The following is a 17,890-nucleotide window of genomic DNA, read 5'->3' as shown; positions in this document are numbered from 1 at the left end:
ATAAACGCTGTTATTTCTGCGACCTTTGACATGTTGATCATTTTTTTTATAAAGATTGTCTTTCACATAATTTTGCAACCGCTCTAGAGGCTCAAAGATAAATATAAAAAGCAAGTTTTTAGTTACCTTTGTCCATTTTATTTGTGGCCAATTCGTTTATATGCCATTTTGCAAATTTAAAACCTTCTATAATTGTGATATTAATTAACTTATTAGTTAGTTTTTAAAAGTACTTTGAAATGCCCTAGACTGCATTGTTAACTTTCAATTTCGGAGAGAGTTAGAAGTACCACTGGAGTATGAAGTTTGAAAGTCATGGGTACTTAGCCATCAAATAGGATAGCATACGCCTAGTAAAGATGAGAACTCCCACTACAGTTATGAGACTTCTTGAGAAGGAAGGTAAGCTGTTGAAGCTATCATTTCAAGATCAACTAAAGCAACCAGATGAGCATTTTCTACGTCACTCTGTCAGTCAAGAGTGACAGCTATCTCATAATCAACTAAAGAGCTGTAGGACTAATGTTCATGAAAATATGTAAATTAGCTCTCTAATCTTTAAAGAGATATCTTGGATTACTTCAAAGTACACATAAACTGGTCCTATAAAAAACTTAGCTATTTGCGTTGATGATTTACGACACCAACAAGGGGGACATTTACTGCAGTAATTTGCATATTATAAAAAATCCTCAATGAAAAGTTTATTGGGATCATTCTGAGTGAATTTGTGCACTGTCTCACGAGGGTCAGCACCAGGTCACTTCTGACAGAAGCTGTTTTTGTGAAAAGATAGTGTGAAGATCCCACCACACAATTTGTCAGAAAGGCAAAAGTCAACAGATTTAGTCGCAGTAGCTCAATCCAGGCTAGAAAGTGCTTTAGGATGCTACCACTGCACAAGGCTCGAGCTCAACCAACAGCTCCATTGCTGCAAATACCACCAGTTGTTGTGCTTAGTTATAGTGGTTACCAGCAAGAAGCGAGATATATTCAGACCATGTTACCTAGACAGCAGTCAGATCAACCAATATTACAGCCCAATTAAGTGGGATAGAGCACCTACTTCAGGATGCAAAGAACTAGTGACAAGCAATATTTGCTGGTACAGCTGGTTTAAAATAGAAGAGTTGAAGTTGATTCTGACCGTCAGTTTACATACAAAAGAGTAGTGGCCCGCTCGGTTCATCTAAAATTAAGTGTGATTTGCTTTGTATCTGTGAATGTCCGTAAATCTGAGGCTAACTTTTTGGTAGGCAGCGGTGCTGGTGGGATTGTGTTAAACCTTGTAGTACATCAAATGCTCCTAGTAAAACCATCACATTGGCTAGCTGATGCTGACTTTGTTCTGATTCAATATAGCCTCGAGATAAACAGGTAAGTGTGGTCTAGTTTTGTTATCAACAAAGTTTTTGATATAGAATGAAAGTAATTGCTTCTAACCCTGGTTTGAGTGCTGGAATCTTAGAAATCGATTTCCTACAGAAGGTATAAGTAACGTGGCCTGTGTTCTATGATAATTTGGTAAAATCATCCAAAGATGGCCTTTCAGATCACAGAAACAATAGATGATATAAGTATGTGTATATATAAGCTACAGTGCTCTAAATATACAAGCGGTGTATGTTACGTTTGATGCAGTATCATCATCCAGTGCAGTAATGGAAACAATCTATTAAAATGCACTGTGCCAGTAATGTTTCATAACTACGAAACAAATTACAATCCAGCTTTCAGATGGAATGGTTTTTGGCATCGTTGATAGTTCTTCAGCTGAATTGTACTTATAAGTAGATGGTTGCTATTACTAGAACATTTGAGGCCTCTGTTCGAAAGTTAGAGTTAAATTCGACAAAGAACAAAAATAAGAGCTTAGGAATGAATGGATGCTTTGAAAATTATTTACTAGTTCAACACATTAAAGCTCGTTTCCAGCTATAGGCAAATAGAAGTGAATGTTGAAAGCTTTTAGCATTAACTTAACTTGTATGAACTTCACGTCACTCAGCTTGAGTAATGTACTGATCACTTTCTAACAGCTGATGGAGAGTACATCGAGAACAGTGCAATGGGAAACGTGTTTCCTCTATGTAATTGATATTCTGGTCTTTAGCTGCCAGCTGCAGCGGTCTACTAGGAACCGAAAAACAGATTTAGCGCATAAAATAAGTAGGCTTTAAATTCAAGCCAGAGTAGTGTGTACTTATGCAACCCGTGTAGTGTATAAAGTGTAGAGTGTCCAGTAATCCTGTGGAGATCACAGTGGACTTCAAAAATTGGTCATAGTCCATGACTAAAGAAAAGATGCGTAGCTTTCTACACTCTGCATGTTACGGCAAAATTCTTCAAAATGACTACACCACCGTATTCTGTGTCGAAAGTTGAATGACAATTTAGATAGACCGAAAACTGTGACCATTTATAAGTTTTACCTGCATATTAAAATTTGATTAATTTAAAGTTTTTCATAACCACAATGTATAGTCTCAACATAAGTGATCAATTCTTTAGGCATTGTGTTTTTTGTTGTTGTTCCACATTGGATATGATTACCAAATATACAACATAACACAGTTAGATAAAAGAAACAAAGAGGGAAACTGCTAATTAAAAACTTCAACAATGAAAGATGGAGATATAAACAAGCGTGTACACTTACTATACGGACCACTGGTTGTTGGAAACGGAAGGCTATTATCAATTAGAAGGGATGGGACAGAACCATAGGACTGAAGCGTTCTTTCTCCAGCTGCAGAAGTTGTGTTTGGGAGAGAGTAGTGAGGTTTTGTATTAGGCCTAATAACTGGGCTGCTTGCATGGCTGTTAGGCATTGACTCCGCTTCTTTTATCAAGGAAGATGTCTGTTCAAGAGGAAGCAATAAAAAATGCACATCAAAATATTTTTCTTTAGAAAAAGATCTTTAAACACTTTAATATGAAACAAAATAGGCAAATTACTGGGATTGTATCAATCTTGTTTTGCGAGACGTGGATGATGGGAAAACGTACATAAACCGAGAATTTTCAACTTCTAAATTAGGTAATTAAACACATGAAATAATTTAAGCTATCATCCCCCTGATTGAAATATTCCGTCTGATAAATGTTACTGAAGTATTGAGAAAGATAAATAAAGATTCTATATAAATAACATAGAATGTTTGTCTATTTAGAACTTTTCTGACAAATTTCTCGATCAAACGCTACAAATCTCGAATCGTTAGAAAGGCCTTTGTCCGAGGACTCCGGATTCCGTATTAGCTGTTCAATTTAGAATAATTTTATTCATTTTTTTGTTTAGCCAGTCTTTTCAGTGCATCAGGTATGGTACACGATGTCACAAGGTAATTATTAATACGTGAAGACTGGCTTTGTTTTCAACTTTTGCTTTGTATTTGCAAAGTTTTTCACACAAAGAACACTTAACCTGACAGCAATTTTTGTGGCCTTCCTCGACTTATTCGATCCTAAAACACGCATGCGCAGTTTGTTATAAACCATATTCTTATTTGGAAAGCACACATTCGGGTATTACTGCACAATCAAGTTGGTTTGCTTTCATTACAACTTTACCTTTCGTTTACTTTGCAATAGTTTATCATCCGTTCGTTTCACAGACGCTATAAACGCATTTTAACTACTTTGTTTCTTTACTACTCGTTTTTTTTGAGTTTTTTTATTCAGCTCGTAAAATCGTATAAAACACTGAATGTTCATAACTGTTTCATACTCAGTCAAATACCATTACTTTTATTGTGCACTTTATGCGCAGTTGTATCAAATAAGGTGACTACGTATGTGCACTTTCGTCTACCTAAGTCTGTTTGTCTGACCGCGTAAATTGTTTACAAACAAACTGGGATTTATCTATCACATAATGCCTGTAAGAAAGCGCCTTAACAAACTGGCCTTGCCGGGCCTTAGGTTAACGGAACCTCAGAATTAGTCACAGTTACACAAGTTTTGATAACATTTCCAAAAAAAAAAAAACATGATCAAACTTTACTTTGGCAACATAACTCTTATAGTCAAATTAGCTATTGTGAGAATGTTGCCCCTACGTTTTGAAGTATCTTAAGATAGTTTGGTCAGTTTTAAAGGTTTGTTTGTTCGTTGTTAAGTGCAAAGTTACAAAATGGCCTGTTTGTGCTATGCCCACAACAGGTATTGAAACCCAGTTTTTAAAGGTATGAGCCTTCAGACGTATCACTGATCCACTGGGATGAAGTTTTAAAGGTAAGAAAGCAAATATATACTTTCCTAGCGTCACTAATATCACTGAACATCGGATAATACAACGGAGATTATTTACATTAAAGTGTTATCTACGTGATTTATATCCTATGTTTGTTTGCGATATTGATTCTTACAGAACATCTTCTACGTTGGATTTTAATCTGTTTATTAAAATATAATCATCAAACTATTGTTTATGAAATATGCCTTAAAATAACCTTCATTTTATTTCGCGCCTACTGAAAGCTTTTGTCCTATTATTTTGAAGATAAACTTTCAAAACTGTGTGATAATATTAAAACCAATTTTATATTATTGCGATTAATAATTTTGAAAAAATAAAAACTCAAGTGCGACCATACCCAAATGCAACGATTTGTATTTTATTGATGGAATCTCAGGATAATTACTACATGGTTTACACTGCTGGTGTATTGGTTTATAATATTAAGCATTTCTCGTCATATACAAGACTGTCTTCCTTAATAGGAACGTTATTTTTATTCCTATCTATATAAAAGTGCTTAATAGTTATGAATTTATAATTCAAAAAACTCATTGTTACTATAAGTAAATGCTAGTTACGAAATATGCATGCTGCACTCCTATGATATCCAAAATATTTTAGTTATAAAAAAAATAATCAGAATGTCTTGTAGACAGTGTAATTTTGGGTATCTTTGGTCGTTCGTTTCTTTCATTGATCCAGTTCAACATGAACGATTGTGTAAAAATATTTTTCTTCATTAATGCGCAAATCCTAGTGTATAGAGCGCATGAGCCATCTTTATTTCACAGAGAAGATTTAGGCTTAAAACAGAAACTCTAACACTGCTATCAACCGTTTTTAGGTTAGTATCATACTATAATGGAACTTTTGCTTGTATGATACTGGAAAAACTTTTATATTACGCGATATGCAACCCTCATCTTGGTGAATTATTTTCTTGTGTAAGTGTGGATTTTGATGAGGGTTACGATTTTCCCGTTTTGCCTCCGTTTCCCATCGCGGAGAACTTTATTTTTATCCATTCTCATGGTGCAGATATGACATCATGAAACGTCGCACGAGGATCTAATGCACTGGCGCCATCTATAAATATATACTAGTATTGTCGGTTGTATATCCATGTAAATACTTCGCAGGGTGTGGATGAATCTTCAACCAAATCGATATGTAGGTTCATTAGATCCATGTAGAGGTACACAGAAGTTTCAGATTTTCATTTTGGAGATTTTTATGAGTTTTTGGTGTGTTTTTTTTTTACCACTACTTCGCCCTTGTTGTTGGATTTTTGCCAAATTTGGTATGAAAGTTTGTTGAGTTCACGAGGAGATATATACAAATTTTTGCATCGAACCTTCACTGCTCAACACAATTTCTCCATCAGTTTGAAATATCGTTATTTTCCTATTACTGTATTTTTCTGTCAACAAATTATTCTAAACATGTGTTCTTGTGAGTATGAATAAACAGTTCACATAATGACATGCGGTTCTTCTACAAAATAAAAAAAAAACGTTGTAAGGTTTTTATACAATATGTATTCGAGTTACCTTGTGTTCATTTAATCAAACAAACGCAAAACATGTTTAGCATACAATACTCATATAAATCGACCCTGCAATGCTATTTACATTTTTTTATGGTTTTCCTTAACGTGCCAAAAGGACGCTTTTCTTCATATCACTTAGAATTAACCACTTAAATAGCAGGTTCTAATACCGTTGTCCTTATCACGTAGAATATAGGCGTGGTAACAGCAAACCCTTACACGTGTAGTACTTCACAATAAAGCATGCCCACAGTTTTACGTCATCTCGCTGGTAATTCATGCTCGATCAGAAAGCCAACCTGCCAAGGCCGTCCGTTATAGAACGTTATAGCATCAACCCCGAAGAAGGTTGATTGGTAAACAATAGCCTGGTTCCGATACCTAACAGAAAATAACTAATATTGACTCAAATAGTTGCCTAACTGAAACATATGAATATAAATTTAAAACTAATCTGCCCCACTATTGAAACTGCGTTTTGTTTTATATACTTCACACTTCACATAATTTCGATTAATATTGCCAAGGACGCGTCAAATAAACTTTGTGCCAAGACAATGAGAAATAAAGCTATACGTATTTGCACTATTCATATTTTAAATTAAGTTTTTATATGTATGATAATAAATAAGAATAACAAATAATTAATCGTGATTGAAGCTTTGGTTCTACTGTAACCGGATCGACTATCAACATACATAAACATGTGTTATTACTGTTTTTAGAATATTTTTAATATAAACAAAGATTCAAGTTTGTATCTCTCACGCAATAGAAATGTTAAATTTGTTCTTTTACAGCTAACGTCCAAGTGGATTAAAATGTAAGTTTCAAAATATGCATTTTTATGTATTTTAATCTGTTAAAAATAGGATATTTTTCACGTTGAAAGTATTATAAAATAATCTATAACAAAAACATAGGCCCAGCACGGCTAGGTGGTTTAGACACTCGAGTCGTAATCCACGGGTCGCGGGTTCAAATCCCCGCCTCATCAAACATGCATCCCCTTTCAGCCGTGGGGGCGTTATAATGTACCTTCAATCGCACTATTCGTTGCTAAAAGGGTAGCTGAAGAACCGGTGGCTGGTGGTGATAGCTAACTGCCTTCGCTCTCGTCTTACACCGCTAAATAAGGGACGGTTAGCGCAAATAGCTCTCGTGGAGCTTTGCACGAAATTCGGAAACAAACAAACAAAAGTATATACATTTACTAAGATTTTATAATTAATAAATACCCATCACATACAATACCAATAATCAAGTAATGCACATGAAAATATAGACTATACTAATACTTTATACATACATAAACTAGGAAGAGTTGCACAATGTTTTAAAAATTAATACAAAATAATAACAGTTAATAAGTTATCCCGAAACAAAATCTTATCTCAGTATTTTAAAATGTAGAGTGCAATATTTCTAATGTCGTTATAATACGAGTCCATGTAATTTTAGAAAAATTAGTTGTGTAGGTGTATTCTATTCGAACCCTCTACATAAAAAAATATAAATTATTGAGAGAGAAACGTTCGTTTTTTGATGTATTTTGATCGATGTCTCTATCTCCTTAAAAAAATTAAGTAAATACTTAATATAAGTTTATTACCAGAAAATTTCAGTAATTACAGCTTGGGCAGAAATATAATTGAAGGAATTCAATAAAGAGGATATAAAATCGTAAAAAATTAAGTTATATTTTTGCATATTTCACTTAATATTATACAAAACAATCTCTATAAAATCTTGGGCCAGGCATGGCCAAGCGTGTTAAGGCGTGCGATTTGTAATCTGAGGGTCGCTGGTTCGCATCCCCGTCGCGTCAAACATGCTTGCCCTCCCAGCCGTTGGGGCGTTATAATGTGACGGTCAATCCCACTATTCGTTGGTAAAAGAGTAGTCCACGAGTTGGTGGTGGGTGGTGATGACTAGCTGCCTTCCCTCTAGTCTTACACTTCTAAATTAGGGACGGCTAGCACAGATAGCCCTCTAGTGGCTTTGTGCGAAATTCAAAAACAAATAAAACAAACAAACTCTATAAAATCTTATGTGCAGAATTACTGCATCATACATACTTCAACGATTTCACACATATTTACCGAACTAAATGAAACAAATGTTAAAAAAGTCTTTACATAAAATTTCTGGTTCAAAATCTGGATATACTGTTATCAAGCACGAATATTATTAGATCCAGGAATCTTCCCTGTTTAACAGTACATGAAAGTCAGTGGCGTTTGAAGGATTTTTAATTTGGGCTACGAAAAGTTAATTCAGTGTGAGTCCAATGTAGAGAATATCAAAATCACAAAAGAGATGGGGTGGGGGCTGTTGGGAGTACAGGTTTACAATGGGGGTATTTGTCCGCTATATCCCTGTGCACAAGCACCTGGTGAAAGTATGTACAGTGATAAATAATAATCTAATGTTTTAAAGCACTGGATCTGAACAAACTCGTTACAAATTTCAAGCAAACAATGTCCTCCCACCCACCCACCAGTAGTTCAGCGGTAAATCTGAAAACTTATGATACTATAAACCTGCACGACACAAATAGTCCATTGTGTAGTAACAACAAACAAAATGCAATTCGGCTCTAAAATAACCATATTTTGTTTTTTTAATTTCTTGCATGTCTGAATATTACAGAAACATTCAGATAGTTCATGATAGCTAAAACATGGGTTGAAAAGTTACTGAATTTTTGGTTTTATCTTTTCTAAGTCGCAACTTCTTATGTCTAATTTTGGTAAAAAAAAAAAAAAACGAAATTTAAATTTAAAATCAATATAAAACTCCTGAGGCATTACAGAATGTTTCCGCCATATAAATATTAGGATACAATTTTTAATAATTTTATTTCACTTTCATCAAAAATGTAAATATCGCTTATATATAACTACACCTAATGCTTCACTAATTTACATTTGAAATATAAAGAAAGTGTTCTTAGATTTGTTTTTTTACGTATTATAATTTATCTCTTACGAGCAACTAATTCGTTATGTTACGTATTACAATTTGGATTTGAAAGTTAATTAAAATCTCAATACGTATCAAACTTATAACATTTACCAACAAGATTGATGCACACAGTTTTCTTTCTTAACACAAATATATTTTAATATACAAACAACAATACAATTTATAATAATGGCTATTACAAATACTTATTTACATATAAAAGTGTCACAAACTTACAAACAATGCTGAGTCTTCTACTTGGTCTGGAATTGACTATTTTAACGACGGTTCATGATGAGCGAATGCCTAAATGATCTTCCATGCGGAATTCATGGGCAACTTTCAATGTTTCAGAACGCTATGCTTTTGGAACAACGATTTTATAAACTATTTCCCAGTCCTCTGAAGTTGGTACATTTGGTGGTCTCAATTTTCTCATGAACACACCATTTGGAACTTTCTCCAGTTCATCTTTTAGAAGTGCATATTTAAATAGTGAAGATATCAGCGGATCCTTTCCTTGCTCAGCAATCAGTTTACTTGAAGCAAACTTAACTTCACCAGGTGAACCAGATCCCTTACCTTCATCATTGTCACTCACCAAAGAATTGCCAATAGGACAATTATTCAAAAGATCACCACCAGACCTAAAATATATCTGAGACAAATCCATAATGTTCTCCTTTGAACACATGTATATCATTTGTTTTTGCCTTAATTTCTTAGCCTGAGCTTGATTCAAAGCACACGAGGGAAATACATTCGGATTCTCCTCAACAATAACATCATCCTTAGATTAAATAGTGGTAGGCTTATTAACCATTTGGGGTTCGGTTACATCTTTATTCCCTAGCCAAATTATTTCCAAATAATCATGATACACCCTTAATTGACAGACATTGGTCCCCAAACTAGATCTGATATTAAACAAAAGTCATTATCAATACCTTGAGCAATAACAGACTTATCAATGACAGAACACAAATCCAAAGGCAATATACCTTCTAACGAAAATGAGTGAGTTGTTTCAGTGTCACATACAAAATGTGTCACTTGTTAAAGACATAAAAGGTCTAAAATTCTCCCTAACTACATCAGCCTTTATAACACTGACCAAATAAACATCATCGAGTAATCTGGCAAAACTACCTCCATATGTGGACGCATTGGGCGTTCCAAATTTATCATGGTAGTCGTTTTGGTTTTTAAAACCTCCATGGGAAAATCCAGAAGGCAAACCAGGGGCACTCAGAAACCGTTTTTTTTTTTCTTCAGCATCACACGTGTTCAGAGGTTAGTCATAACTCGAGAGGAGATACTTTAGAAGAAAATTGGCAATACTGAATAAAAGCAATAATGGTAATTAACTCGGTTGTTATTTAGTGGTCATCTTGAAGTGGGTCGGACAAGAAGTCTTGTTGAGCCGGACGAAAATGGGGCGTTGCTTCCTTTTCTTTTGAAAATCCCGACAATCGGACATAACTTAAACAGGTTTTGTTACAAATATGGCAGATAGACTTTGATGAAGTTTTATCCCGACTGTCAGAAGATTTCAAATCAGAGAAGCTAGATTTTATGGAAGAACCCTCAACTTTAGTGGGCTGAACGGATACAGGCTTTTGCTGAGTTGGTAGGAATTTCTTTTTTATGTGTTAAAGTGTAATCATTGGAAAGAGATGCTTCCTGTAGTGTTTAAATTTTCTTTTCATCTAAGTAAATTTTAAGGTCGTCACTTGCACTACGTTTGAATTGCACAATTAGACATAATTGTCCTAGTTTGTAGAAAAGTTTGTCAATATATATAGAATTAAACCATCTATCAAAGTAAACCTCTTTTTCGTGAGCAAATTTAATATAATTCCCATTATCTTACAGGTGATAACGTCCAAACGTTTGGTGATAAACCTTTGAGAATAGCTACTTTAATCTTATCGTGTTCCGAACAATCTTCTAGAGAGAGTGAATGGCACAAACTTCTTGTGCTTTACAATTTAAACCACTTTGTAATAATAATGACAATTTTTCGGTGGGTCATTTCATAATTTGGGTAACTTTCTCGCAATTTTGGAAACGTGTGTTTGTTTGTGTGTTTTTTTATAGCAAAGCCACATCAGGCTGAGCCCATCGAGGGGAATCGAACGGCTGATTGTAGCGTTGTAAGTCCGTGGACATACCGCTGTACTAGCGTGGCCGATGTTGGAAATATTTATCTACTTTATATTTATTAAATGCTGGTACTTAAATGTATCAACTGAGTTAAAAATTGTTATTTTGCCTTAGTCTATCAGTGTTGAGTCTAATTTCCATTTCTTTCAACCTAATTTCTTTCTTGGCTTCGATATGAGTTTGTTTAGCCTCGAGGTATTTGTTTTCTCTTTTCATCTTCGATACGGGCTTGTTTCAGCTCGATCGGTTTGAGTTTTAACTGGATTTCTATCTTATTTTTATTACTCAACTCTGATTGGCTAGTGTATTTCTCTAATGATTCCTCACACAGCAAATCATAATCGACTAGTGTTTCAATAATACGCTTTTTTAAGATTATTTTCCTCATTGATTCCTTAACCTTTAATTCAAATTTTGTCAATTTTAAGCAATCCACTTTTGTTATACTTTTCTAGTTATTCAAGGAAGAGTGAATTAAGAAATTCTTGACAATCAAATCTTGTTGGCACTGACAAATATAGTTTGAATTACGACTTGAATATTAATTTAGAACGAATTTCATCTCTGATTCAAATCTCGGACATGAGCCCCAGTTTATTTTGTTACGTATTATAATTTATCTCGGACGAGTTTGTCTTTTTAGAATTAAGTACAAAGCTACGCAAGGGGCTATCTGTGCTGTGCCCACCACAAGTATAGAATTCCGGTTTTTAGTAATGTGAGTCTACAGACATACCGCTGTGCCACTGGGGAACATCTCAGACGAGACAATTTATTACGTTACATATTACGATTTGGATTTACAAGTGAATTAAATGTCAATTTGTATCAAATATACGATGTTTGCCAACAATATTCATACGCAAAGTTTTCTTTCTTAACACAAATATATTTTAGTAAATAAACAAAAACACAATTTATAATAACGGTTATTATAAATAACCTACAAATAATACTGAGTCTTTTATTTGGTCTAGAATTCAATATTTTATCGACGTTTCACGTTGAGCGAACTAACATCAACTCCAATATCAATTCACTCACCTTACGTGCAGTTGTTAGGGGAAAGTTCTCATCAAGACACATAGGGCTTTCTGGTCGTAGGCTGGATTGTCTTCCAATGGGCAAATTACTGTCATGTGCAATACTGTACATCCTGGTGTCTAGCTCTTGATCCGTCTCTTCATCTAACAGTCCTCCTTCCCAAGACATCGTGTGTCCTTGTTCGTGTCCACAATCCACTGGAATGCTGTTAAAACCCGTTCGTTGTTTCTCAGAACCTATGTTGACATGATTAGAAACTACCTGTATACCATCTTCTACCACCATTTCTTTGTAAAGTCCCAACGTGCCCCCACAGCTCTTTGATATTCTCAGGGGTTCGTGGCACAAGTTAACTCTTTCCATCGTCATCAGGTCATGAACATTGAAGCAATCCAAGATAAACAAAATTTACTTAAAAACACGTCACAACAATAGAATAATTTTTGTATAAGAAATGAAGTAAAATTGTCTTGACTTTGGTGAAAATAAATCTCTCAGTTTTACAAGATCTAAGAGATGTTGTATCAACAGATGTTTATAAAACCAACTATTAATACACGGAGCAAAATTTTGTGGCTGAGGAAATCAGGATCTCCAATTCAGTATCAAGGAGTGGAAGTCTCGTGAGTCCTTGTACTACGAAAAGTCTTATAGAAGCTGATAAAATGGGGGTCTAGAAGATAAGCAGTCCATACAAACGAATTCTTCAATGTGAGCTTCTCGATGTTCCCAAAACAGCTACCCCACATTCTTACTTCAAATACTGTTGATGTCTTAAAAACAAAATAAAGAAATAAATACAGCACTTACAATGTACATGTATGAATCTTATAAGTAGGCCTATATTTAGTTTGAGTTAACATGTTGTCATTCCTGTTCATGAAAACCATCTATTTTAATAAACGAAATATTAATTTATTTTACAAGCGTTAATATCCGTGATACATAGTTGCACAGCAATCCATAATTTCAATGTTACATTTAGCACCTAATAAAGAAAAGTTTTTTCCTTTATCATATAAGCCCCCCGCTAGTACAGCGATAAGTCTGAGGACTTACAACGTTAAAATCAGGGGTTTGATTCCCCTCGGTAGTCTAACCAGATAGCCCGATGTGGCTTTGTTATAAGAAAACACACACACAAACACATTCCTTTATCATATATAAAAAGATGTTTGCCTTTCTTAACTTTGAAAGTAATGACGAAGTCAGTCGGTTTCAAGAAAAATGTTTTTAAACAATCAGTGTACCAACTCACTGTGGATCTTTGTGTTTGTTGACTGCAAAGCCACTGATAACATACAAATTACACAAATATTTAAATTATCTCAACATCATAATTAATATTATTATCAAAAGTTAGAATTTTACGTAAATTTTGCTTATAAAGTCCCCTAGTGGTAAGTTAGTTGAACTACAACACTAAAATCAGGAGTTCGATTTTCCTTGACTGACATAACACATAGCCTTATGTGGCTTTGCTATTAAACACATACACATATATACATAGAAAATTAGTGATTTGATTTATATTTTGAGTTTTTTCACTGCATATTTTAACCGAAAAAAACAAACAAAAAACAAACATAATATGATGGAATATGCTGGCCTTCATTAATTGTAAACAGTATGAAAAAAAGTTTGTGATTTTGGTGTTAAAGTAACAAAAATAAATTTGTTTAAATAAATTTTAAATAATACTTTATCGCCTCAGTAATCTTCACCTAAAATTTAGCAAACCACTTTATTACAGAGTATAAAAATCAAATTCTCGATTTTATTTTACTGGTGAACACATTATTTTTGTAAAGACTTGGTCATTCGACGATCATGTATTTAATAAGGCTTAACATATACAAAATATGTGTATCCTCATAGCAAAACCACTACGGGCTATCTGCTGTGTTTATCGAGAGGAATTGAACCCATAATTTCAGCATTGGATATATGTAGACTTACAGCTATACTACAGGGAGACTTGCACCAGCAACAGGCTCGGCAGGGCAAGGTGGTTAAGGCGCTCGACTTGTAATCTGAGGGTTGCGGGTTCAAATCCCCGTCCCACCAAGCTCGCCATTTCAGCCGTGGGGGCGTTATAATGCAATGGTAAATCCCACTATTTGTTGGTAAAATAGTAGACCAAGAATTAGCGGTGGGTGGTGATGACTACCTGGTTTCTCTCTAATCTTAGACTGCTAAATTAAGGATGGTTAGCGCAGATAGCCCTCGTGTAGCTTTGTCCGAAATTCAAGAACAAACAAACAGTATAACAACAACGAAAAAAAAGTTTAAAGGCTCTGAATTTAAAGCATCTTAATACAATTGTTAGCAAAAAATCATGTTCTAATCAAACAGAGAGATGTAGGTAGTTATAATATTATAATTAAATATATAATTATCAATCCTACGTAAACTTATGTGTTCCATCAAGACAAACGAGTGTTTGTTTGTAGTTAAGCGCAAAGCTTCATAATTGGCTATCTATGCTCTGCCCACCACGAGTATCGAAAGCTGGTTTCTAGTGTTGTAACTACGCAGACATGCCGCTGTGCTACTGGGGGCGCACATGCAAGTGATATCAAAGTGGTTAATTACTATAATATAACTATCGTGGAGCGCATCAAAAATAACGGAACAAGTACTATCGCCCCCACCCCAAAGTATACCCTAACTTCACATTTCACAGCTAAGCGAAATGAAAACATTTTGCGAAATCAAGTTTAACCAACAAAGAAATAGAAAAGTGAAGTCGAGGAAGTCAAATGTCGTTAGGTTCTTTTGTAAGCCCATCAAAATTAAGATCAGTTATGAAATAAATTGTTGGCGTACTCATAGAATAATAACTGGTAAAAATCAGTTGCATTAACAACTTCTAATACATAGTAAAGCCAGTGCGTTTTGGAAACACTATGTTCTGACAATGCCTTTTATATCATTTTGCTGAGCACGAAAATTATGGCCTAACACTGTTGTTAGTCTATGTACTGAAAGTATAAAATGAAATGTATAGACAACAAAATTGGAAAATATTTGTTGTCTCCGTTGAAGTTTGTTTTTTTATTTAAGGCGTTGGTGATATGAGAGAAAATAGATTAATTCAGAAATGATTTATGTTTACAACTGAATCGATATTTTTTAATTTTATGATAAATTTTATGCATTTGGTTCTAGGCCAGGTGATCCCTCGCTACGTCTTTACTTTAGGCTTATTATATCAACGCTCACAACACTTATAAGGTTTCACGGTATTGACTCCTTCACACGGCTATCATTGTACCTCCGTCTCTAAAATCATAATAAATAGTTTGTTTTCGAATTTCGCACAAAGCTACTCGAGGGCTATCTGTGCTAGCCGTCCCTACTTTAGCAGTGTAAGACTAGAGGGAATGCAGCTAGTCATCACCACCCACCGCCAACTCGTGGGCTACTCTTTTACCAACGAATAATGGGATTGACCGTCACATTATAACGCCCCACGGCTGGGAGGGCGAGCATGTTTGGCGCGACTCGGGATGCGAACCCGCGACCCTCATTTACGAGTCGCACGCCTTAACACGCTTGGTCATGCCTGGCCCGTAATGGATAGACAGTAATCGAGGCATTCTATCTGAATAAAAGCATTTTGGCTTTTATGACTCCTCTTATTTCGAAAACTGAAGGTGACTGTTTATATTATATTTATATCTGATTTTTTGTTTGTCTGAACTTAAATACAAAGCTATACAATAAACTATCTGTATTTGCTGGTCATGAGTATTGAGTGAGGGTTGTTTCAGCGAAATCAGCTCAGAAATCGTGAATTTCTCTTATATGAGATGTATACTTTCAATGTTGCCCTACACCACAATTACATCTTAACAAAGAAGGCTTCTTTCTACCAATATTCTAATTTAAGTAATGCCATAACAATGATTAAATAAGATTTCTGTTTTTATCTTCCGCCTAAAACATTATTCAAAAAAACATTTTCTATATTTTACTCACTTCTATACATGTGGATTTTTATTGCTGTTTTTAATGCAGTTGTATGTGTTTGTGGTGCAATATTGTGCTTGAAAGTGAAGCTAGAACATTTGTGGCCTGGCATGGCCAAGCCGTAAGGCGTGCGACTCGTAATCTGAGGATCGCGGGTTTGCGCCCGCGTCGCGCTAAACATGCTCGCCCTCCCAACCGTGGGGGCGTATAATGTGACGGTCAATCCCACTATTCGTTGGTAAAAGAGTAGCCCAAGAGTTGGCGGTGGGTGGTGATGACTAGCTGCCTTCCCTCTAGTCTTACACTGCTAAATTAGGGACGGCTAGCACAGATAGCCCTCGAGTAGCTTTGTGCGAAATTCCAAAACAAACAAACCTAGAACATTTGTATGTGTTTGTGGTGCAATATTGCGCTTTTGATTGAAACTAGAATAAGAATGGACCACCTAATTTAGTCTTTACTAGAATATTCAAAATTTAACAGTAAACTAGCTAAATAACATAATTTAGATAATTTGTATCTTTAACAAACTTTTAAATTTTGATGAATGTATATAGTGGGTTTCTTGAAAAAAAAAAACAGGATTTTAACGCGCGTGTTATGAGTAATCAACTAAAATTTTAATTAGAAAATTGTGCTATGGGGTGAAAAGAGTATAATAACCACAGAAAGATTTAGCGAGTGTGAACTTAAGGGTTACCAGAATGTCAAAACATACAGTTTGCTTGAAGATATGATGGTTTACTAACCGTGTGCTTGCACTGAAGCAAAAGATACGTCAGGATGCACAAAGGTCACGTGGTTAAAATATCAACATATGAGCAAATATATAACTAGTGAACGTGCATCAATGCGCGACCACGTTCCCAAATATGAAATATTCCTTTTAAGTTATCCAAACATGAGTAGTAAAAGACTAAAGTTTGAAACAGAGGCTAAATATGCACTGAAGAATATCTGGAAATGCTCTACATTCTATACTTGCTGTATCAGATTTGACTCAAAGTAGAAAACTTATGTCCTTGACATGTGTACACTATTCGGATGCAATATGTTTAGGTTTTTGTTTTGTTTTTGTGGTTAAATATTTCTTGACCTTTTAACTTGGAATGTAGCAGAAGAATCTGTAAGAAAAACAAACATTGTGGTAAAACAAATATACAGAGAATGTTATAATATGCTAATCATCTAGTATCCACTTGTGACCTCGTTCACTAAATATTTCACATCATTACCCAGCTGTAATCACTATACTATCAAGCCATCCGATATCTTATAGTCGTTCACTAAATATTTCATATCATTACCCAGCTGTAGTCACTATACTATCAAACCATCCGATATGTTATAGTCGTTCGCTAAAGATTTCATACCATTACCCAGCTGCAATCACTATACTATTAAGCCATCCGATATATTATAGTCGTTCACTAAATATTTCATATTACCCAGCTGTAATCACTATACTATCAAGCCATCCGATATGTTATAGTCATTCACTAAATATTTCATATCATTACCCAGCTGTAGTGATCACTATACTATCAACCCATCCGATATGTTATAGTCGTTCTCTAAAGATTTCATACCATTATCTAGCTGTAATCACTATACTATCAAGCCATCCGATATGTTATTGTCATTCACTAGATATTTCATACCATTACCCAGCTGTAATCACTATACTATCAAGCCATCCGATATGTTATAGTCGTTCACTAAATATTTCATACCATTACCCAGCTGTAATCACTATACTATCAACCCATCCGATATGTTATAGTCGTTCACTAAATATTTCATATCATTACCCAGCTGTAATCACTATGCTATCAAGCCATCCGATATGTTATAGTTGTTCTCTAAAGATTTCACATCATTACTCAGTTTTAGCATACTCATAGAGAATCTCTGAGTTGGTCTAAGAGTACTTCAATCAAGCACAG

General features: G+C 34.8%; 1 protein-coding gene across 5 annotated transcripts in view; it reads right to left on the bottom strand.

Moving 5' to 3' along the window:
- LOC143231043 (uncharacterized) overlaps nucleotides 1–17,890 on the bottom strand; it is a 78,419-nt gene that overhangs the window by 20,206 nt on the left and 40,323 nt on the right. For all 5 annotated transcript variants that reach the window (XM_076465544.1, XM_076465539.1, XM_076465543.1 and 2 more), the window contains exons 2-3: nucleotides 11,970–12,742; nucleotides 2,660–2,861 (exon numbers count right to left, since the gene is read on the bottom strand). In XM_076465544.1, coding sequence (XP_076321659.1) covers nucleotides 2,660–2,861; nucleotides 11,970–12,338 — 571 coding nt within the window. In that variant the 5' untranslated portion in view covers nucleotides 12,339–12,742. The remainder of the gene's footprint in view (nucleotides 1–2,659; nucleotides 2,862–11,969; nucleotides 12,743–17,890) is intronic.

This window comes from Tachypleus tridentatus, chromosome 10, assembly GCF_004210375.1.
Source record: "Tachypleus tridentatus isolate NWPU-2018 chromosome 10, ASM421037v1, whole genome shotgun sequence".
NCBI lineage: Eukaryota > Metazoa > Arthropoda > Merostomata > Xiphosura > Limulidae > Tachypleus > Tachypleus tridentatus.
The sequence above is the reverse complement of the archived record's forward strand: the minus strand, read 5'-3'. Positions and strand labels throughout refer to the sequence as shown.